Source organism: Heptranchias perlo, chromosome 9 (genome assembly GCF_035084215.1).
Source record: "Heptranchias perlo isolate sHepPer1 chromosome 9, sHepPer1.hap1, whole genome shotgun sequence".
NCBI lineage: Eukaryota > Metazoa > Chordata > Chondrichthyes > Hexanchiformes > Hexanchidae > Heptranchias > Heptranchias perlo.
In genome coordinates this window covers 14,049,259-14,074,375 of record NC_090333.1, presented here as the reverse complement: position 1 = coordinate 14,074,375, position 25,117 = coordinate 14,049,259, and the positions used below count along the sequence as shown (strand labels likewise).

The following is a 25,117-nucleotide window of genomic DNA, read 5'->3' as shown; positions in this document are numbered from 1 at the left end:
AGCATTGCCAGCAAGGCCAGCATTTATTGCCCATCCCTAGTTGCCCTTGAGAAGGTGGTGTGGTTTGATACAACTGAATGGCAATTGAGTCAACCTCATTGGTGTGGGACTGGTATCACATACAGGATAAGGGCAGCAGGATTGCTTCCCTAAAGAACAGAAAATGGTAGGGATACTTAACGTGTACTTCACAATAATGTTTATAAAAGTATATTACGGAGGAAGAAAATCCTTTAGTGGTTAAAAACAAGTTGAGAGATATTACAGAAAAGATAAAAGAAAAGTATTTGAGAAGCTAAAAAATGCTAGGACTGCCTGGAAAACATGAGAGGAGCATGAGGAAAATGGGGAAATAAATAAAAGGCCCTAGAAATTATATCTCAGGGTGCTGCTGAGAGTAAAGGTGTGCCAAAGGATTGAAGAGTGACCAATGCAATACTCATTTTCAAAAAAAGAGACAGAGCTAACCCAGGTAATTACAGACCAGTTTGTTTAACATCTGTGGTAGGGAACATGTTGGAATCTTGAATTAAAAATAAAATTACTATAGATAGAGAAAATAATAATAAATAGCCAACACAGATTTCAGAAAAGAAGACTGTGCTTGACAAACCTGATAAGAGTTCAGGTGGTGTGGATGAGAGAAATGCAGTGGATGTGGTGTACATGGATTTTCAGAGAGCTGTTGACAAGGTACCATATGAGATATCAGAGAAGATTAAGGGGTATGGAATTAGGGGAAGGGTAGCAAATTGGATTAAAAACTTTAGAAAGGAGGAAACAGAGTAGCATTTATGGGCAGTTTTTCAAAATGGATGAACATAAGAGGATAAGAAATAGACGCAGGAATAGGCCATAAGGCCCCTGGAGCCTGCTCCGCCATTCAATAAGATCATGGCTGATCTTCAACCTCAATTCCACTTTCCCGCCCGATTCTCATATCCCTTGATTCCGAGTCCAAAAATCTATCAATGACTGAGCATCCACAGCCCTCTGGTAGAGAATTCCAAAGATTCACAACCCTCAGTGAAGAAATTCCTCCTCATCTCAGTCTTAAATGGCCGACACCTTAGCCTGAGACTATGCCCCCTAGTTTTAGACTTTCCAGCCAGGGGAAGCAATCTCCCAGCATCTACCTTGTCAAGCCGTCTCCGAATCTTATGTTTCAATGAGGTCACCTCTCATTCTTTTAAACTCGAGAGTATAGGCCCATTCTACTCAATCTCTCCTCATAGGACAACCGTCTTATCCCAGGAATCAATCTAGTGAACCTTCGTTGCATTGCCTCTCAGGCAAGTATATCCTTCCTTAGGTAAGGAGACCAAAACTGTACAGTACTCCAGGTGTGGACTCACCAAAGCCCTATACAATTGTAACAAGACTTCCTTACTCTTATATTCCAATCCTCTTGCAATAAAGGCCAACATACCATTTGCCTTCTTAATTGCCTGCTATACCTGCATGTTAATTTTGTGTTTCATGTACGAGGACACCCAAATCTCTCTGAACACCAACATTTAATAGTTTCTCACCATCCAAAAAAAATCCAGTTTTTCTATTCTTCCTACCAAAGTGAATAACCACACATTTCCCCACATTATACTCCATCTGCCACCTTCTTGCCCACTCACTTAACCTGTCTATATCCCTTTGCAGACTCTGTGTTCTCCTCAGTTTACTTTCCCACCTAGCTTTGTATCGTCAGTAAACTTGAACACATTAGATTAAGGGACTAAGTGTAGGTCATTAACATAAATTTTAAATAGCTGAGGCTGAAGCACTGATCCTTGCAACACCCCACTAGTTACAGCCTGCCATCCCAAAAATGACCAGTTTATCTCTACTCTCTGTTTTCTGTCCGTTAACCAATCCTCTATCCATGCTAATATATTACCCCCAACCCCATGAGCCCTTATCTTGCGTAACAACCTTTTACGTGGCACCTTATCGAATGCCTTTTGAAAATCAAAATATACTACATCCGCTGGTTCCTCCATCAACCCTGCTAGTTACATCCTCAAAAAACTAATAGATGTGTCATACATGATTTCCCTTTCATAAAAATATGTTGACTCTGCCTAATCATATTATGATCTTCTCAGTGCCCTGTTACGACTTCCTTAATAATAGATTCCAGCATTTTCCCGATGACTGACGATCTTGGGATGTGGGCATCACTGGCAAGGCCAGCATTTATTGCCCATCCCTAATTGCCCTTGAGAAGGTGGTGGTGAGCCGCCTTCTTGAACTACTGCAGTGCATGTGGTCAAGGTTCTTCCACATTGCTGTTAGGAAGGGAGTTCCAGGATTTTGACCCAGCGACGATGAAGGAACGGTGATATATTTCCAAGTCGGGATGGTGTGTGACTTGGAGGGGAATGTGCAGGTGGTGTTGTTCCCATGTGCCTGCTGCCCTTGTCCTTCTAGGTGGTAGAGGTCACAGGTTTGGGAGGTGCTGTCGAAGAAGCCTTGGCAAGTTGCTGCAGTGCATCCTGTGGATGGTACACACTGCAGCCATGGTGCGCCGGTAGTGAAAGGAGTGAATGTTTAGGGTGGTGGATGGGATGCCAATCAAGCGAGCTGCTTTGTCCTGGATGATGTCGAGCTTCTTGAGTGTTGTTGGAGCTGCACTCATCCAGGCAAGTGGAGAGTATTCCATCACACTCCTGACTTGTGCCTTGTAGATGGTGGAAAGGCTTTGGGGAGTCAGGAGGTGAGTCACTCGCTGCAGAATACTCAGCCTCCGACCTGCTCTTGTAGCCACAGTATTTATGTAGCTGGTCCAGTTAATTTTCTGGTCAATGGACGATTTGGCGAGGTAGCCTGGCCTGTAGTTCCCTGTTTTCTCTCTCCATCCTTTCTTGAATAGCAGTGTTACATTTTCTACCTTCCAATCTGCTGGGACAGTTCTAGAATCTAGGAAATTTTGGAAGATCACAACCAATGCATCCATTACCTCTGCACCCACCTCTTTTAGAACCCTAGGACGTAGGCCATCAGGTCCAGGAGATCTGTTGGCTTTTAGTCCCATTAATTTCTCTAGTACGTTTTCTTTATTGATATTAATTACTTTAAGTTCCTCACTGTCATTAGCCCCTTGGTTCCTCACTATTTCTGGTATGCTTTTTATGTCTTCTACTGTAAAGACAGATACAAAGTATTTGTTTAACATCTCTGCCATTTCCTCATTATAATTTCTCCAGTTTCAGCCTCTCAGGGACCCAACGTTTACTTTTGCTACCCTCTTCCTTTTTACATACTTGTAGAAGCTCTTACAATCTGTTTTTACATTTCTTGCTGGTTTACTCTCATTCTATTCTCTCCCTTTCTATCAAATTTTTGATCATCCTTTGCTGGTTTCTAAAACTCTCCCAATCCTCAGGCTTACTACTCTTCTTGGCAACATTATAAGCCCTTCTTTTAATCTAATACTATTCTTAACTTCTTTAGTTAGCCACGGATGGAAGTGGGTAACAGTGTCCCACAGGGTTCGGTTCTGGGACCAGTTCTGTTCACTGTGTACATCAACGATTTAGACACAGGCCTAGAGGGAATGGTGTCAAAATTTGCAGATGACACTTGAATAGGAGGCATAATAAATAATTCTAAAACCCAAAGGAAACTGCAAATGGAACAATGATCTGGGTGGAATGGACAAAAAAAAATGGATCAAGGAATTCAAAGTTAGTGTGAGGTGGTAAAATTTTTTAGCAGTAATTATACTTAGAATAGGGGAAGGCTGGATGATGAGGAAGAGCAGGGCGATTTAGGAGTTCAGTTTCACAAGACATTAAAAGCAACTCCTCAGTGTTAGTGCAATCATGTCGGATGGGACTGGAGTCACATATAAGCCAGATCAGGTCAGAGTGGCAGGCTCCTTCCCTGAAGGACAGTAGTGAATCAGTTGCACATTGGCTTTCAAAAAGGAACTGGATAAGTACTTGAAGGGAAAAAGTTTGCAGGGCTATAGGGATTGGGCGGGGGAGTGGGACTAGCTAGATTGCACTTGCAGAGAGCCGGCACAGATTCTATGGGCTGAATGGCCTCCTTCCGAGCTGTAACCATTCTATGATTTACAACAATCTGGCAGTTTTCATGATCACTTTATCTGGTGTCAGACCATAAATTACCAGATATTTTAAACCTCAATTTCATAACTTGCCATACTGGGATTTGAACTCACAACTTTTGGGATTCTAATCCAGGACCATAACCACTGTGTTACCATACTGGGTTTTGTGTTAAGAGGTGCAGAAAATAAATATCAATGTGTAATGCTGAATCTATATAAAATCTTAGTAAAACTAGATTTCGAATAATATGTGTAGTTTTGGGCCTCAAACTATAGGAAGAATGTTGACGCGATAGAGAGGATACAGCACAGATTCACTAGAATGCTGCCCAGTATTAGGAAATACAAATATGAATAAAGACTTGAAAAATTTGGGCTGTTTTTGTTAGAACATAGGAGATTATAGGCTGATTTGTTTGAGGTGTTGTAAATTATGAAGTGGATGGGACAGGGTAGATAGAAATAGATTCTTTCCAGTGATTGAGAGTACATAGATACAAGATTAAATCTAAGTGATTTAGAACAGAGAGCAGGAACAAGTTATTTTTTCAGACGTCTGTGGAATGAGTTAGTTAGTGAAGCAGAGACCATGTCAGCATTTAAGAGCAAATTAGATAAGTGGTTGATGAAAAGGAGGATAAAGGGATATGGGCACATGGGATTAGGATTACTGTGTGTTGGGGATAAACACCGAAACAGGCTGGTTGGGCTAAACAGCCTGTTTTCATGATGTAATTTCTGTGTCATTCCCTCCACCTCGGCCTATCCTCTGGTCCTGGCAGCTGCACCACTCCACCATATTCAGCAGTGAGTAGCATGATTAAAATGTTGCAGTGTAAAGTTGGTCAGCCCCACAGCAGCAGAAAGCCATTATCAATCTTTTAAAAAAAAATTCACTTCAGAAATTGGAAGTGAGACAGATGGTGTGGGATGAATTTGAAGGAACACAACATACAAAAATGATGGGCAGTTTGTCCCATAATACATACACTCCTATCCACCCGGAGCCAAATAAGAGGCAAGAAAACAGCTAAAAATCCACGCCAATTAGGGAAAAAAAAATGGGAAAATTCATCTCTGACCCCTTTAGGCAATGAAAAGTAGTCCAGGGGATCACACTGGCCCTGATTTACGTTACACGATACCTACCTCTCTGATCTCTGCTCCAGCCAGACAGGTCCAGCTCTCGCTTGAAGGAAATACAGCGAATTACCATTCACTGCACAAGTTTGGCAACCTGTTCTACAGGTCCACTATTTTCTGGGAAAAGAGGAACTGCCTAACGTTCAAACTAGTTTTGCCCTTATACAACTTGTAAGCACAACCCCATGTCTTCTCTAACCTATTCAGTTGCAATAATTGATCTACATAAACACAATTAGTCCCTTTATTATTTTGTAAACCTTGATCAAATCACCCCCGTCTATGCTTCTCTAAAGACCCAGCTCGTTGATCCTATCTGGGTAACTAAGGTGTTTTAAACTGGGAATTAACCTTGTGACCCTCCTCTATCCCCTTTCCAAAACCTCAATATCCCCCACGAGATGACCAAAACTGGGCACAATATTGTAACTGAGGCCTAACCAAGGCCTTGTACAAGGATAAAATGGAATGCATTGTTTTATAGTGAACTCTCCTGTGAATACACCATAGAACCCTGTTTGCTTTAGCTATAGCTTCACAGCATCGGTCATGGACCTTTAGACCTAAAACACCCACATCTCTTTCTTTCACCACTGGCTTTAATTGTTTCTTTGTCTGTATGCTTAGCATTTGACCTGCCCATGTGCTTGACACTACACCTTTTTGACTCAATCCCCCAGCACATCTAGATCTGCCTGTAGTAGTCAAGCAGACTCTACAGTTCTAACTCTCACTCATACTTTGGTATTGAGGATCATTCCCCAACACCTACATCTAAATCATTAATGAAAACAGTAAATAGCAAGGGTCCTAACACAGATCCCTAACGGACACCACTACCCTCCAAGCAGATTCAAATCCATTGACAGTCACTTTCTGCCTACGAGCAATCAGCCAATTCTCAATGCACCGTAGCAGATTACCACTAATTCCATAAGAATCTATCTTGTAAAGAAATCTCTTACGCAGTACCTTATCAAAACCTATCTGAACGTTTAGGGAGACAATGTCTACCGATTACCTTCATCCACTAACCTGGTGACTGCTCAAAAAATTCAATCAAATCGCTACGGCACAAACTTCTTTTCCGAAATTCGTGTTGGGTGTCCCTGACACAGCCTTCTCTGTCTATTGCAGCCCTAATGGTTCCCTTGAGCATCTTCCCTATTACCAACATCAAGCGAATGGGCCTATAGTTACCTGCATTACTCCCTTTTTAAAAATTGGAACTACATTAGGCTCCTTCCAGTCTGAGGAAACAGTCCCCAACTCCAGCGAGCTTTAAAGATACGGATAAAGGGCTCATGCAGCACCTGTCCCATCTCTTTAAGGACACTTGGGTGGATATTATTTTACAGTACTTATTCTTTCTAAAACAATATCCTTATCTATTTTAATATTGATAACAGTAGCACTTAACGCTGTCAGTTGTGCATCATCTTCAAAAGTGAAGAAAAAACATATGCTTTCAAAACATCCCATCCTCCAAGAGGGACTCACCTTCCAAATAAAGGAGTTGCAAATAGAATTTTATATCAGCACATTTCAGGAAGTAGGACTTCAAACAGCACACTCCAGGCCAGTCAAACCTTATCCCTCCCCTTCATCAATGCTCGCAGTAATGACCCTCCTCCCCAAACACTGTCAGGCCCTAAACATCTGCTCCTATAATACCCGATACTAAAAATTCTTTTTGTATTTCAAAGTGATTGATGCCTGTGGCAATAAAGATAAATATGAAGGACATTCTAAAGAGACACAAAAGCTCATCGCTTCAGGTTTTTTTTTAAAACGACAGTAAAGCCCTTTATGGACATCCCTCTCCTAAACATTTCATCATTCTGCAATCCACAACACATAGTGGCAACAGAATGTATTGGCAATAGAAATGTTTACTTTTACATGGCAGAGCTAGTTTTCTTTATGGAACTTCTTGTAATTGAGGCTTATTAATAAAATCATTGTTTATTTATCTGTGCACCTTATCTCAGTGGTAGCATTCTCACCTCGGAGTCAGAAGATTGTGGGTTCAAACCCCACTCCAGAGACTTGAGCACATAATCTACGATGACACTTCAGTGCAATACTGAAGCAGATGTCATCTTTCAGATGGGGTGTTAAACTGAGGCCCATCTGCCCTCTAAGGTGGGTGTAAAAGATCCCATGGCACTATTCAAAGAGAAGGGAAGTTCTTCCATTGTCCTGGCCAACATTTATCCCTTAACCATCAGCACTAAAAAATGACCTAATTATTTATTTCATTGCTGTTGATGGCACCTTGTTGATGTGCTGTTCGCACACTGGCTGCAATGTTTCCTACATTACAACAATGACTACACTTCAAAAATTTATGATTTGATGTGAAACGCTTTGGGATGTCCTGAGTTCGTGAAAGGCGCTATATAAAAGCAAATTATTTCTTTATGCGCTGCCAGCCCCTCAACCTCAAATCCTTCCAGGCCCCAGCTACCGATTTCCCCCTTCAAAACATTCATCCAAGCTCCAGACCTTGTACTCCCAATCATTTGATCCATTTGCCCATTCCATCCAAATACCAAGCCCCACAATCTCTTCTGGCCTCAGTCCGAGCATCCCTGTTTCTTCCTCACCAGTTAATGAAGCACCAGCTCCTAGACAGCCAGTCCCCATCTGATCCCAGTCTTCTAACTGCACTGTAGTAACTAGTCAAGGTTTCTTTAGCAGCACATCCCAAACCCGCGATCTCCACCACCTAGGACAAGAGCGGCAGATGCATAGGAACACCATCACCTCCAAGTTCCCTTCCAGGTCACGCACCATCCTGACTGGGACATATATCACCATTCCTTCACTATTGTTGGGTCAAAACTCTGGAACTCCCTACTTAACATCACTGTGGAAGCCCCATCACCACACGGACTGCAGCGGTTCAAGAAGGCCCACCACTACCTGCTCAAGAGCAACTCGGGTTGGGCAATAAATGCCAGCCTTGCCAGCGAAGCCCACATCCCGAGAATAATTTTTTTAAAAAAATCTTACTGTTCTCAGTCTCATGACTGTCAACATGGTTGCCATCCTGCTGAGTATGCTAAGCTTTAACAAAAGTAAGATATAGAAATTAACGTCACTGAAGAAACATGTGCAAAAGCCAGAGGTGAAGAGTAACTTAAAGAAAAAGTGATTGTCCGACTCTGTATTTTACATAATGAGAATACTGTGTGACAACCACAGGGAGAGAAAACAAAAAAAAATGAAACACAAATAAAGACAAAGAAAGGGATATAAACAATTGAAGGGCAGGAAATCAGTCACTGGAAGAGTGAGATTTCTTTGACCAAGACCAACAACATGGAATGTCAACGTATATAATAATATTGTGTGTTACACTTGTGTAATGCTTGTCATTATAAAATAATGTATCCCTGACTCTCAATGCCACAGAAGATCATTAGTATTTTACAAGATACGCACTTAGTATATCTTGCAAATATGCTGTTACTGAAATATGTTCGACAGGCATGGGGCTTTTAGATTGAAGGTTATTAAAATACAAGCTTGCACTAACACATTGTTGTACTATTTAAACCTGGTACTAGGAGCCTTAAATTTAAGATTTCTGCTTCGTTGATGTTTATATTGCTTTCATCAATTTTTGCAAGGCTTTCGACCTAATGCCTCAGGTGGCTCACATGAAGCAGCTGTAAGATACATGGCAAAATCTTGCATTTTATCTGGCAATCAAGGATAGATGAGAGACTGAAAGAGGAGTGAGGTTGTTCACTATCACCCATCCCGTTAGATACCTTTATCAAGGATTTGTTGGGTAGCATAGTAATGGATGGCCTTGGAGAGTGCATCAGGCATTTCTGAAAGAGCTGCAGTACTTTTTCACAGCTGATAGTGAGTCAATCAACAGCACTATCTTGAACAATGGCCTACAAGTGGGATACAGTGCTAGGTACCTCAAAATGCAGTATTAAAGCTCTGCATTGGCTCAAGAGGCTATCTTGATAGTATTAATTAGATGATACCTGACATCTCTTATTGTTAATTCATTTTGGTATCTATGGATATTGGTGGATGCCAACTTTAGGCTGGACACAGTCCTTCAGGACCACATGGATGAGGAAAGGACGGTAGTCCCTTGCGTTGGGATCTTTTGACCATTTATCCATAGAAGTTGGAATGTGAGTTATTCTATTTGTATTTTAAAGCGTATTGCATTCATGCAAGTTAAAAATAAATGGGGCCTGAGACAATAGTTGGTTTATATGCTAATTCGCTAATTTTGGTGCTTTTTCCTCAAACTGTAAATAATAAGCAATTTATTAGATTGCCTCAGTAATTGATAAACACCTCACACCTGCTCTGTTAAGGAGTCGCTGGTCGCAGGTGCTTGGCAAGTGGTCTAGCAGGCTTTTCCTTTCTAGCTGTGAAAAGTGAGAAATAAAACATATAGACACAGTCACGTAGAGGTTTGTTTGAAACAGAAAGCTGTGAGCCAGTCAAGCAGAAAATGGCTGCCAGAAGGATAAAATGCAGGAAAGAGGAGTTAGAACTTATTTTGTTCAAGTCAAAACAGACAACCCGTGGATGTGGGGAAGCACAGTCCGTTCGTTATTTTGTGCGAAGTCAAGTTGAACTGATTGAACTAAGTGAATTTGATCGTAACTGTCGTTCTCGTATGTTCACTCACTGTGAAATAAAGCAGCTCAACAATTTGTACATGGCCTTCTCACCAAATGTTTGTTTGGTCCACCTTTAGAGATTGAAGAAGTACATCTGCGAAAGACGCAAACATCCAGTTCAGGTCACATGGGGATACTACTGTTACACCGCTGGGTCATGCTATCCTACAAGTAGACAATAGGGTAATGTGAGTTAACTCTGATCGCTTATGGGAGTGACGGACACCACTGTATTGCTTGCATACCCAAATTTGTAATAGTACTTTCATCTTGCTTCAACGACAGCAAAGTCTCACTGCAGGTTAAGTCATGCTGTACAAGACATATGTCCCAACAGTTCTGTTTCATAATTCAGAACTCAAATGCATGTAACAGTACAGCTTCCTAAAGCCCATGCAAAGAGATGCAGGACCAAGCTATCAGGCAATTTGTGGCAAAAAGAGGAAAGGCTTGCAGGGAGAAATGGCTTGCTGGTCAGTTATCAAAGAAAGGAGAGAGAGGGAAACCGGGGAATTATACACCAGTTAGCCTAACATCTGTTGTGGGGAAATTGCTGGAGCCTATAATTAAGGATAGGGTGACTGAACACCTCGAGAATTTTCAGTTAATCAGGGAGAGCCAGCATGGATTTGTGAAAGGTAGGTCGTGCCTGACAAACCTGATTGAATTTTTTGAAGAGGTGACTAAAGTAGTGGACAGGGGAATGTCAATGGATGTTATATATATAGACTTCCAGAAGGCATTTGATAAGGTCCCACATAAGAGACTGTTAGCTAAGTTAGAAGCCCATGGAATCGAGGGAAAAGTACAGACTTGGTTAGGAAATTGGCTGAGCGAAAGGCAACAGAGAGTAGGGATAATGGGTAAGTATTCACATTGGCAGGATGTGACTAGTGGAGTCCCGCAGGGATCTGTCTTGGGGCCTCAATTATTCACAATATTTATTAACGACTTAGATGAAGGCATAGAAAGTCTCATATCTAAGTTTGCCGATGACACAAAGATTGGTGGCATTGTAAGCAGTGTAGATGAAAACATAAAATTACAAAGGGATATTGATAGATTAGGTGAATGGGCAAAATTGTGGCAAATGGAATTCAATGTAGACAAATGTGAGGTCATCCACTTTGGATCAAAAAAGGATAGAACAGGGTACTTTCTAAATGATAAAAAGTTAAAAACAGTGGATGTCCAAAGGGACTTAGGGGTTCAGGTTCATAGATCATTGAAGTGTCATGAACAGGTGCAGAAAATAATCAAGAAGGCTAATGGAATGCTGGCCTTTATATCTAGAGGACTGGAGTACAAGGGAGCAGAAGTTATGCTGCAGCTATACAAAACCCTGTTAGACCGCACCTGGAGTACTGTGAGCAGTTCTGGGCACCGCACCTTCGGAAGGAAATATTGACCTTGGAGGGAGTGCAGCGTAGGTTTACTAGAATGATACTCAGACTTCAAGGGTTAAGTTACGAGCAGAGATTACACAAATTGGGGTTGTATTCTCTAGAGTTTAGAAGGTTAAGGGGTGATCTGATCGAAGTTTATAAGATATTAAGGGGAACGGATAGGGTGGATAGAGAGAAACTATTTCCGCTGGTTGGGGATTCTAGGAGTAGGGGGCACAGTCTAAAAATTAGAGCCAGACCTTTCAGGAGCGAGATTAGAAAACATTTCTACACACAAAGGGTGGTAGAAGTTTGGAACTCTCTTCCGCAAACAGCAATTGATACTAGCTCAATTGCTAAATTTAAATCTGAGATAGATAGCTTTTTGGCAACCAAAGGTATTAAGGGATATGGGCCAAAGGCAGGTATATGGAGTGAGATCACAGATCAGCCATGATCTTATCAAATGGTGGAGCAGGCACGAGGGGCTGAATGGCCTACTCCTGTTCCTATGTTCCTATGTAACAATGCCCTGACTATAACGATCCATATCAGAGTATTCTGAAAGGGGATTCAGCCTTATGGCAGGCATTTTTTTTGTCAAAGCCCTTCACATGAAGACTTAATTAAGCAGTTGGTGACAAGTAACCCTTATACGAAGCACTGGAGTGGAAACACTGACATGCCTAGAGATGAAAACTCAGAACCAAGTCAACCATCTCTAGCAGGTTAAACCAATACCTGAGCCAGTCAGGTCCACAGTGCTCCAGTAATTACTTTTTAAAAACAAATTTATTCTCGGGATGTGGGCTTCACTGTCAAGGCCAGCATTTATTGCCTATACCTAATTGATCTTGAGAAGGTGATATTAAGACTTCTTTGAACCCCTGTATGCCGTGTGGTGAACGCACAGAATTACATAGAATATACAGCACAGAATCAGGCCATTCGGCTCAACAGGTCCATGCTGGTGTGTATACTCCACACGAGCCTTCTCCCTCCCTACTTTATCTAACCCTATCAGCATATCCTTCTATTCTTTTTTCCCTTATGTGTTTATCTAGCTTCCTCGTAAATGCATCTATGCTAGTCACCTCAACTGCTCCTTGTGGTAGTGAGTTCCACATTCTAACCATTCTCTGAGTAAAGTAGTTTCTCCTGAATTCCCTATTGCATTTATTAGTGACAATTTTATATTTATAGCCCCTAGTTCTGGTCTCCCACGCAAGTGGAAACATCTTCTCTACATCTAAACAACACTCCAAAAATGCTGTTAGTTAAGGAATTCCAGGATTTTGACCAAGCAACGATGAAGGAATGGCGATATATGTCCAAATTAGGATGGTATGTGATTTGGAGGGGAACTTGGAGGCAATGGTGTTCCCATGCACCTGCAACACTTGTCCTTTTAGGTGGTAGAGTTTGCAGGTTTGGGAGGTCCTGTCGAAGAAGCCTTGGCGAGTAGCTGCAGGGTATCCTGTAGATAGTAATATTGCAGCCACAGTACATGGATCTTTAAGCTAGTGGATGAAATGCCGATCAAGCAGGCTGCTTTGTCCTGGATGGTGTCAAGCTTCTTGAGTGTTGACGCAGCTGCAGAATATCCAGCCTCTGACATGCTCTAGAAGCTAGGGCATTTATGTGGCTGGTCCAGTTCAGTTTCTGGTCAACGTTGACCCCAGGATGTTGATGGTGGGGGATTCTGTGAGCCTACGCTATTGACTGTCTCGGGGAGATAGTTAAGAGTTTCTTTTGTTGGAGATTGCCATTGCCTGGCACTTAAGTGTCAAGTAACATTCACGCCGCACATCAGCCCAAGCCTAGATGTTTTCCAGGTCTTGCTGCATGTGGGCATGGACTGCTTAGTTATCTAAGCTGAGCACTGAAATCATCAGTGAACAGCCTCACTTCTGACTTTAGGATGGAGGAAACGTCATTGATGAAGCAACTGAAGATAGTTGGACCTAGGACACTGCCCTGAGGAACTTCTCCATTGATGTCCTGAGGCAGAGATGTTTGGCCTCCAACAACCACAATCATCTTCATTTGGGCCAGGTATGACTCCAGCCACTGGAGAGTTTTCCCCCAAACCCCACTGACTTCAGTTTTACGAGGGCTCCTTGGTGCCACACTCGTTCGAATGCTGCTTTGATGCCAAGAACAGTCATTCTCACCTCACCTTTGGAATTCAGTTCGCATCCAAGAGCTGAGTGAGGGGACCACAGGAGAATTCTGAGAAGGATGTTCCACTCAGCACTTCTGGCTGAAGATGGCTGCACATGCTTCAGCCCTGGCTTTTGAACTCAAGTGCTGGGCACCACCATCGTTGTGGATGAAGATTGCAGGATAGTAATAGGTTAACAACTTGGCATGAGTAAAGACATCATGGAATGGTTAGCATAGAGGGCTACAGTAAAAGTGGAAATGTAGAAACCGTAGACATACATTGGATGTGATTCGCTAGAAGATTTGGAACATCTGGTGTGAAATAAGGAAAAATAGCCTAATAATACAGGAGTCAGTATTGGCATCTGTATTTTTTTAAAAATTGATTCATGGGATGTGGGCATCCCCGGCAAGGCCAGCATTTATTGTCCATCCCTAACTGCCCTTGAGAAGGTAGTGGTGAGCCGCCTTCTTGAACCGCTGCAGTCCATGTGGTGACGGTTCTCCCACAGTGCTGTTAGATAGGGAGTTCCAGGATTTTGACCCAGCGACGATGAAGGAACAGTGATATATTTCCAAGTCAGGATGGTGTGTGACTTGGAACGGAACATGCAGATGATGATGTTCCCATGCGCCTGCAGCCCACGTCCTTCTAGGTGGTAGAGGTCATGAGTTTGGGAGGTGCTGTTGAAGAAGCCGTGGCAAGTTGCTGCAGTGCATCCTGTAGATGGTACACACTGCAGCCAGTGGTGGAGGGAGTGAATTTTAGGGTGGTGGATGGGGTGCCAATCAAGTGGGCTGCTTTGTCCTGGATGGTGTCAAGCTTCTTGAGTGTTGTTGGAGCTGCACTCATCCAGGCAAGTGGAGAGTATTCCATCATACTCGTGAATTGTGCCTTGTAGATGGTGGAAAGGCTTTGGGGAGTCAGGAGGTGAGTCACTCGCCGCAGAATACCCAGTCTCTAACCTGCTCTTGTAGCCACAGTATTTATATGGCTGGTCCAGTTTAGTTTCTAGTCAATGGTGACCCCCAGGATGTTACGAATTGATTATAATTTAAATATAATGAATTTATTTTGTGATACAGGCTAACACATGGTTTAGGTTAGGTCATTTGGATTCTGCAGGTCAAAGCTAAGTAAACAGGATGTGTTGTCAGTTTAATGCAATTTAAGAAGCATCAATGGATCTATTTAAAAGAATTATTACTGTTTTCAGACATGTCTGGGTTAGGTTGGTATTATCCTGGAAAGAGTGAATGTTTATAACCATGCAAAACTATCTTGATTATCCTATTGATAACAAATCAAGTTTTTCATTCCAGCCAGAATGAAGTTTATGTGGTGCAACATTGCCACCTGCTGGTACAGCAGTATGACACAAACAGATCACACGACAGTCTCAAAATTGATAAATTTGAGATTGAATGAGAACTCGCCTGGATTGGTTGGTACTTCCAAGTCCCCCTGTGGATATCCTACTTGTAAGTATACAGACTTATAGACTCGTTTGTACTTTGTCATTAATAAAAGCATCAAGTTTATTTAGCTGTAGCGTCCGAACCTAATGAATCTGGATTAATCTACTCAATTAATCAACTCAGAAGTCGAACACGGGACGCAACCAACAGAGTACCCTTCGTCGTCGAGTACTTCCCCGGAGCGGAGAAACTACGCCATGTTCTCCGCAGCCTTCAACATGTCATCGATGACGACGAACACCTCGCTAAGGCCATCCCCACACCTCCACTACTCGCCTTCAAACAGCCACCCAACCTCAAACAGACCATCGTTCGCAGCAAATTACCCAGCTTTCAGGAGAACAGCGTCCACGACACCACACAACCCTGCCACGGCAACCTCTGCAAGACATGCCAGATCATCGACACAGACACCACCATCACACGAGAGGGCACCACCCACCAGGTACATGGTTCATACTCCTGTGACTCGGCCAACGTTGTCTACCTCATACGTTGCAGGAAAGGATGCCCCGGAGCATGGTACATTGGCGAGACCATGCAGACACTGCGACAACGGATGAACGGACACTACGTAACAATCGCCAGACAGGAGGGTTCCCTCCGAGTCGGGGAACACTTCAGCAGTCAAGGACATTCAGCCACCGATCTTCGGGTAAGCGTTCTCCAAGGCGGCCTTCGAGACACACGACAACGCAAAATCGTCAAACAGAAATTAACAGCCAAGTTCCACACCCATGAGGACGGCCTCAACCGGGATATTGGGTTCATGTCACGCTACACGTAACCCCACCAACGATAAAAAGTTATCTGTTTTTAACACAACGGGTCATTCTCTGTCTTTCTCTTCCTTTCGGATGTTTCTTTTTTAAAAATTTTTATTCGTTCATGGGATGTGGGCGTCGCTGGCGAGGCCAGCATTTATTGCCCATCCCTAATTGCCCTCGAGAAGGTGGTGGTGAGCCACCTTCTTGAACCGCTGCAGTCCGTGTGGTGACGGTTCTCCCACAGTACTGTTAGGGAGTTCCAGGATTTTGACCCAGCGACAACGAAGGAACGGCGATATATTTCCAAGTTGGGATGGTGTGTGACTTGGAGGGGAACGTGCAGGTGGTGTTGTTCCCATGTGCCTGCTGCTCTTGTCCTTCTAGCGGGTAGAGGTCGCAGGTTTGGGAGGTGCTGTCGAAGAAGCCTTGGCGAGTTGCTGCAGTGCATCCTGTGGATGATACACACTGCAGCCACAGTGCGTCGGTGGTGAAGGGAGTGAATGTTTAGGGTGGTGGATGGGGTGCCAATCAAGCGGGCTGCTTTATCTTGGATGGTGTCGAGCTTCTTGAGTGTTGTTGGAGCTGCACTCATCCAAGCAAGTGCAGAGTATTCCATCACATTCCTGACTTGTGCCTTGTAGATGGTGGAAAGGCTTTGGGGAGTCAGGAGGTGAGTCACTTGCCGCAGAATACCCAGTCTCTAACCTGTTCTTGTAGCCACAGTATTTATATGGCTGGTCCAGTTAAGTTTCTGGTCAATGGTGACCCCCAGGATGTTGATGGCGGGGGATTCGGTGATGGTAATGCCGTTGAATGTCAAGGGGACATGGTTAGACTCTCTCTTGTTGGAGATGGTCATTGCCTGGCACTTATCTGGCGCGAATGTTACTTGCCACTTATGAGCCCAAGCCTGGATGTTGACCAGGTCTTGCTGCATGTGGGCTCGGATTGCTTCATTATTTGAGGGGTTGCGAATGGAACTGAACACTGTGCAGTCATCAGCAAACATCCCCATTTCTGACCTTATGATGGAGGGAAGGTCATTGATGAAGCAGCTGAAGATGGTTGGGCCTAGGACACTGCCTTGAGGAACTCCTGCAGCAATGTCCTGGGGCTGAGATGATTGGCCTCCAACAACCACTACCATCTTCCTTTGTGCGAGGTATGACTCCAGCCACTGGAGAGTTTTCCCCCTGATTCCCATTGACTTCAATTTTACTAGGGCTCCTTGGTGCCACACTCTGTCAAATGCTGCCTTGATGTCAAGGGCAGTCACTCTCACCTCACCTCTGGAATTCAGCTCTTTTGTCCATGTCTGGACCAAGGCTGTGATGAGGTCTGGAGCAGAGCGGTCCTGGCGGAACCCAAACTGAGCATCGGTGAGCAGGTTATTGGTGAGTAAGTGCCGCTTGATAGCACTGTCGACAACACCTTCCATCACTTTGCTGATGATTGAGAGTAGACTGATGGGGCGGTAATTGGCCGGATTGGATTTGTCCTGCTTTTTGTGGACAGGACATACCTGGGCAATTTTCCACATTGTCGGGTAGATGCCAGTGTTGTAGCTGTACTGGAACAGCTTGGCTAGAGGCGCAGCTAGTTCTGGAGCACAAGCCTTCAGCACTACAGCTGGGATGTTGTCGGGGCCCATAGCCTTTGCTGTATCCAGTGCACTCAGCCGTTTCTTGATATCACGTGGAGTGAATCGAATTGGCCGAAGACTGGCTTCCGTGATGGTGGGGATATCGGGAGGAGGCCGAGATGGATCATCCACTCGGCACTTCTGGCTGAAGATGGTTGCAAACGCTTCAGCCTTGTTTTTTGCACTCACGTGCTGGACTCCGCCATCATTGAGGATGGGGATGTTTGCAGAGCCTCCTCCTCCCGTTAGTTGTTTAATTGTCCACCACCATTCACGACTGGATGTGGCAGGACTGCAGAGCTTTGATCTGATCCGTTGGTTGTGGAATCGCTTAGCTCTGTCTATAGCATGTTGCTTCCGCTGTTTAGCATGCATGTAGTCCTGAGTTGTAGCTTCACCAGGTTGGCACCTCATTTTTAGGTACGCCTGGTGCTGCTCCTGGCATGCTCTTCTACACTCCTCATTGAACCAGGGTTGATCTCCTGGCTTGTTGGTAATGGTAAAGTGAGGAATATGCCGGGCCATGAGGTTACAGATTGTGCTGGAATACAATTCTGCTGCTGCTGATTGCCCACAGAGCCTCATGGATGCCCAGTTTTGAGCTGCTAGATCTGTTCTGAATCTATCCCATTTAGCACGGTGATAGTGCCACACAACACGTTGGATGGTGTCCTCAGTGCGAAGACGGGACTTCATCTCCACGAGGACTGTGCGGTGGTTACTCCTACCAATACTGTCATGGACAGATGCATTTGAGACAGGTCGATTGGTGAGGACGAGGTCAAGTAAGTTTTTCCCTCGTGTTGGTTTGCTCACCACCTGCCGCAGGCCCAGTCTAGCAGCTATGTCCTTCAGGACTCGGCCAGCTCGGTCAGTAGTGGTGCTGCCGAGCCACTCTTGGTGATGGACATTGAAGTCCCCCACCCAGAGTACATTTTGTGCCCTTGCTACCCTCAGTGCTTCCTCCAAGTGGTGTTCGACATGGAGGAGGACTGATTCATCAGCTGAGGGAGGACGGTAGGTGGTAATTAGCAGGAGGTTTCCTTGCCCATGTTTGCCCATGTTTGCAGGGTTGACTGGGCTTGCCATGTCCTGATTTGATGCCTGGGTCGCAGCCGAGTGGTCTGTCCCGCTTCATTATTCTTGTTTTTTCTAGCGGTTTGATACAACTGAATGGCTTGCTCGGCCACTTCAGGGTGCAGTTAAGAGTTAACAACATTGGTGTGGGTCTGGAGTCACATATAAGCCAAACTGGATAAGGACAGCAGGTTTCCTTCCCTAAAAGACAAGAGTAAACCAGTTGGGTCTTTACGACAATCTGACAGCTTCATGGCCTTACTGACTGACCAGCAAGTCTATCTCACCAATGAAGGATAGACCCTCACTTTGCAGGGGTGGGGGGCTTGGTTTCTTTCCACTCAGTTCCAGATAATCATGCAAGCCTATGCCATACTGGCATGGTGGTCTTCGCTTGATGAACAGTCAGAAGTTTACCAGCTCGGTGCCAACTCCAGCAAAACTCCTGGGAGGTTCCTAAGCCTTGGCTCTTCCTAAACTGCATTTAACATCTCCAAATTTATATGAGTGGAGTATACACTCCATGTGGGTCACAGAAACTTAAACTGTGTGGACTATCCAGTAGCTCAGTTTGCAGACTGATAAATATTGTAAGGGGTTTCCGCATGTAATCAGATATCCAGCCGATCATAAAGAGTGTGTTTTTGGCATGTTGATACTAAGAATTGGGGTTGAATATTGCTTCCATGGGCTAAGACTTGAGCACACAAAATCACTTCCAATAGGTGGTTTCACTGTTTTTCTTGGTACTAGCTGCAAAGATACTGAAGGTATCCAACAAAATTTGTACCACATAGTATGAGATCAATGAGAAAAAAACAAGAACAAAAAGGAAGAGTTAGGATTTATCAACATCATGTGTAAAGATCTGCACCGTCTGCAACTCAAATGTCCTTAAATTATGACAGCCTTGAGCATAAACCCCAATTCATAGGCATTGAGGGCTGGCACGATAACAAAAATTGGACGTTGAACCAAAATAAGCACCCAGGAGCAATAGGAACTCCCAGTAAAGGCTGTTACTTATGGGTCAGTCAGTGATCTACACAAGTATCAGCTTTTATATAGCACCTTTAATGTGGAAAAAAAATCCAAGGCACTTCACAGAAGCGTAAACAGACAAAAGTCAACATCGAGCCAAAAGAGATGTTAGGAAGAATGATGAAAAGCAGTCAAAAAAGTGGGTTTTAAATTGGTCTTAAAAGGTGGAAAGGGAGCTAGGTAGTGAGGATGGGTGAGGGGAACTTGGCTCGAGATTGGATACGGGCAGCAGAGTTTTGGATGAGCTGATGTTTTTGGAGGGTCATGCGGGGAGGCCTGCCAGGAAAGCTCTGGAATAGTGGAGTCTGGAGGTGACAAAAGCATGGATGAAGGTTTTGGCAGATGTGCTGAGGCAGGGCTGAAGACAGGCGATCGCAGAGGTGAAAATAGGCCCTCTCCTTGTAATGGAGAGGATATGAGGTCCGAAATTCAGCTCAGCGTCAGAAAGGACATGAAGGTTGCAAACAGTTTGGTTCAACCCGAGACAGTGGCCAGGTACGGGGATGGAATCGGCGGTGAATTTGTGACTAGGGCTGAAGACAATGCCTTCGGCCTTCTCAAAGGGTAACTAGAGGAAATTACAGCTCATCCAAGACTGGGTGTTGAACAAGCAGTCTAACAATAGAGACAGAGGAAAGGTAGAGAGACATGATGGAGGGGTACATCTGGACGTCATCAACATTCATGTGAAACCTGACCCCATGTCTTCAGATGATGCCGCCAAGGGGCAGCGGGTGGTTGAGGAAGAGCAGGGGGCTGAGCATAGATCGTTGGGGAACTTCAGAGTGCAGGAAGAGTAGTCATTGCTGAAGATATTCTGGCTACGATTGGATAGGTAAGAGCAGAACCAAGCTCTGCAGTCCCATTGAACTAAACAATAGAGGTTGACAATGCAGCTTTGAGCGAAAGCAGATTCAACTAATTGAAATCAGAACTGGCTACATATTCTTCTCAATTGGCAAGTCTGCAATCAAAATTTTGGTCCTTCCATTCACTTCAACTTGGTCAATGTACTTGAAAGTCTCCTAAAAAGTACTGATATCTAAAGACAATGGAAATACATCTTAAGTGGAAATACCTCAAGTGGAAATACAATCATCATACGATGCATACCATCAGTATGATCTGAGACAAACTCAGCGAATGTGATGCCATGATCCAGGCACATAGACAAGAAGCATACCGTATGGTTCAATTAACTTAACTTCGAAAAAAATTCTGCTACACCACTTCCAGAAAACCTATGCAGACTAAACTTAGGAAGATGCAAGACATCTGGTAGGATGACAAAACAAAGGATAACACTTTGCTAACCAGCATGATGCAGAGACATTTTTTTTTTTACAATGCACTGGCCGTTTTCTGTAGTCCTGCCTGGACTGGAATGGCAAGCAAGCTGATGGCCAATCCATGACCAGAAATAAAAATTGTATAATCAAGCTACTTTACCAATGGTACAGGAAGTAACATTAAATTCATCTATACAATTTTTTTTTGGGGGGCGGGGGCGGGGAGGGGGAGTTGGAGAAGGCAGGAGAAGAAAGAATCAACATTCTTAAAAATATTCAAGGAACAGGAATAGTACTAAAAACAGCATAAAATAATTTAAGTTCTTCATCAATATTACATTTGAAAATAGACTTCTATTTAATGATGTACTGTAAATAGCCCAGCAACTGTGAAGAAATATTTTAGACTTACAAGTGTTTGGATTACCTTATGCTAAATTGCTAAAACATAAATTCTTGATATGGCCTGGCCTCCTATTAACCATAACTCCAAAACTTGATTTGTGATACATAAAGGGGGCGGTGGGGTGGAACACTTCTCAAGCATGTTTTTATATTATATATAAATACCTTTGCAGCAAAGCATACTACCACCTTTTTACACTGATAGTTGTTAAAGGTACACAAAACCATTTACAGATCGAATGCACATAGAAACTCATAACCTATGTTCAAATATTTGTATTCACAGAGACAGCATTCATAAGCTTTGTTGTGAGCGAGGTAAATATGAAGTTACCCACCAGAGGGCAACTGGCACGTTTATATTCCCTCTTCTATTTGGGATACTGCACAGTATAATACTTATATATGCTCATGCATTGATACATTGATATCAAGTTGTTGTCCTTTCAGCATGGGCACGGTATCTTTCCGGAAAACAAAGATGCTGACCAGGTCCTACAACTCTTTCCTCTTATAAATTTATAAAGATTTCTGCAGTGTAGCAAAAAAAAGCTAATTCAGTACAAACAATTAGATTTCATTAAAGCTCTATTCAATACAAATTAGTAGCTTGCATTATATTTTACTTTGCCAGTGTTTAGGCACCGCGACATTGAATTTGTAGATAAGTTAATACCCCTGGCCCAAAGACCTGTGAACTGACTCACTTACTTTGTGAAGTCCAGATATGCTACATGCCCATGATAAAATCCTGGCTTCATTTCTTTCCATGTAGTAACATTTTTTACAAATCTTGCCTGAAACAATACAAGATTATACTTTTATGAATTAGGTTATACATATAAATCATATTTGTTCAGAAGTATTCAATCAATCTTAATTCTTTATTGGGCTGATGGGGACACTGGTAAATAAAGAAAAAAATATATAAAATGCAATAAAAAAATCATAATGAAGTGAATGGGATATGTACAGATGGTGTAGCTCATTCCCAGTCTGCTGCTGATTACATTCCACATTGTAAAATAGGGGTAGATGTACTAGGCTGCATCAATTTACTGTAGGCTTTATTGGCAGAGGTGGAGTGTGTACCTCTCCTATGTAAAAAATATAGATGAATTGTTCTCATTTGTCTTGTATCAGTTTACAACTACTACTTGCAGTTGACTGCTATTAAAGCTTAGACTGCCACCAAAATTAGCAACAGGCAGTAATAGATCCAAATATCAAAACTGAATCCCTCACCTATATTCTACTTTTTTATACATTTTAACTCAACAAATGAAAAATTAACTTTTTAAAATATATATGGGACATGGCCACTTAACCGTTAACTGGAAAATGTTAAATTGTACTGCATTTCACTTCACAACTTCAGCACTAGGTTAATCGGAATTAAGGATCAACCAGTGAAAAAATATAAATGAAGTGAATGGGATATATACAGATGGTGTAGCTCATTCCTAGTCTGCTGATGATTACATTCCACATTGTAAAATAGGGGTAGATGTACTAGGCTGCATCAATTTACTGTAGGCTTTATTGGCAGAGGTGGAGTGTGTACCTCTCCTATGTAAAAAAATAAAGATGAATTGTTCTCATTTGTCTTGTATCAGTTTACAACTACTACTTGAGTGGCCATGTTGAGTGGCCATGTCCCATAATCAGTTAAAATATAAGAAAATCTCTATACACCACCTTCTTGGAAAGACTTTATGGAATCTTCACTCCATGGTACTTGATTTCACACACCTTTATGAACAAGTAATCAAAAAGTAGGTTGCATTCTAAATATATTGTACAGATACTCCTTCTAAAAGGAAAAATAGACTCACTTGATCTTGCAAAGACATCACAGGATTATTTTTGGTTGTATTGATATGCAGGACGTGGTACTTGTTTTTTGCACACAGGTCGTAAGCAATGTTCGTGAAAGAAGTGCTGGCGGTTTTAGGTACACGATTGTAAAGGATAATTATGTCATCCACCCCATCTCCTCCCTGGTCTTGCCTCGGGTTGTCCATTGTGTGGCGCTGTTCAATTTCTCTGACTTCATGCCTTGCAATTGCTCTCTCTGTAAAAGAAAAAAAATCCAGGGCTTGAAGGCAGACCAGCAATACTACAGCTGTGACATCTTAAGACTTCCCACTTTACCATAGTATTTTGTACAGAATAATAATCAGTAAACTTTTTGAAGAGCTACTTTGAAAAGACTAGATTTCTTTTTCCAGCTGAATTGTGTATTCCCCAGATTCTTATCAACATTCTGCTCCTGTTAATTCAAAGTCATTTTGCTTGAATAAATTCCAACATCCAGTCATTCAAATTAAGTAATTTTCATGAAAGTGGTTAGAATGTGGAACTTGCTACCACATGAAGTAGTTGAAGTGAATAGCATAGATGCATTTAAGGGGAAGCTAGATAAGTACATGAGGGAGAAAGGAATAGAAGTATATGTTGATAGGGTGAGAAATGAAGTAAGGTGGGAGGAGGCTCATGTGGAGCATAAACTCCAACTTAGACCTGTTCGGCCGAATGGCCTGTTTCTGTGCTGAAAATACTATGTAATACTATGAACCAGTACAACAAAAATGCTACAGGAAATTATAAGAACACTAAACAAACCTATAAAATATCAAAGCAACCACTGACATTCATACAACCATAAACTGAGCACTATACATGCTGGGCAATGCACAGTTCAGTAACTTTTGCAAAAACTCAGATTGTGGTTTGTTTCCCACCAACTGCACAATTGTCCACAAAGTATTAAGTGTAGAGACAAGTTTCATCAGGATGTCTGGCCTAGCTGTCAGACATTTTGAGCAATTATATAGAATTGGACACTCTAGCCTAGTTCCTCAAACTCTGTCTGCTCATTGAATCCACTTGCTTGGGCCTCTTCCTCACTCTTACTCCCATTAGAGGTAGCATCTCCCAGAGAGTGTCAGCAATTTTGGTTGGTCACGATCCACACGTTAAGATTTCATCATCAACACGGACGGTGGAATCAAACCCCATAGCATGTGGTAATCGCAATAGAGAACTGATACTGATTGACAGTCAGCCGTTCGTAGCTTGTGTAGGATCCTTAGCAACTACCTCTGCTGGTTGGATGAATTTGAAGTGCTGAAAGCATTTGGCAATGGATTCTATTTTTAGATGCAGGCACTTCACATGAGCCCCATAGCTGACAACTATCAAGGTTGCTTTTCTGCCTTGCGATGCCATGCTTCAAAGTGATGCAGCCACTACCCATAAGCGGTGGAAATTCAAGTTCGAATTAACCAATAATTTCAATTAAAGATTCGAATTATCACATTTTCAATGCATTTTCAAAGGGAGGTTATTTTTTGCACAATTTCAATTCGAATTAAAAGATCATTCAAATCAAGCAACTTTGAATTAAGAGGAGACTATACATGAGACTAGAACAAGGTATGCAAGATGGATACATAGCAGTGGCAATTCTAATCTCTAAAATGGAAGCTGTCACCCAAGGATTTGTTTCTTGGTTACTTTAACTCAAAAGGTACGCTATAATTTATAAGTTAGTACATTTAAAACTGACGGCCCTATAAAAATGTAAACTCATGCTGCAAATTGGCAAGAATGCAAAGTCACAAGACATCTTTAGTGCCTAAAGCCACCACAAAAGATTGCAAATCATTGGCATCCTGTATAACATTTCCCAGTCTATGTCAGCCTATCAGCAGTATCGATATAAAGAAGGTTGCATGATCATACTTTGGATTAGTTCACATACATGCTCAAGCTCAGATTTTCAAAAACTGTTCTCAACGTACATGTTATGCACCATTTTAAACTGCAAAGTCTGCTATTTTACAGAATGAAAACTATGCTCAGGGATTTCTTCATTAAATAATTTGTTTCAATAAATCAGGGCTTCATGGTGCTGGCACAAAGCATTTCAAATGATCACCAGCAAGGCCTCTTGCAGTTTTTAACTAAAACTAATTATTA

The 25,117-nt window shown here is 42.6% G+C and overlaps 1 protein-coding gene across 3 annotated transcripts in view; it reads right to left on the bottom strand.

The window, feature by feature from the left end:
• Positions 1-25,117, bottom strand: part of LOC137325133 (heparan sulfate 2-O-sulfotransferase 1) — a 195,689-nt gene that overhangs the window by 30,538 nt on the left and 140,034 nt on the right. For all 3 annotated transcript variants that reach the window (XM_067989879.1, XM_067989877.1, XM_067989878.1), the window contains exons 2-3: positions 22,969-23,207; positions 21,845-21,930 (exon numbers count right to left, since the gene is read on the bottom strand). In XM_067989879.1, coding sequence (XP_067845980.1) covers positions 21,845-21,930; positions 22,969-23,207 — 325 coding nt within the window. The remainder of the gene's footprint in view (positions 1-21,844; positions 21,931-22,968; positions 23,208-25,117) is intronic.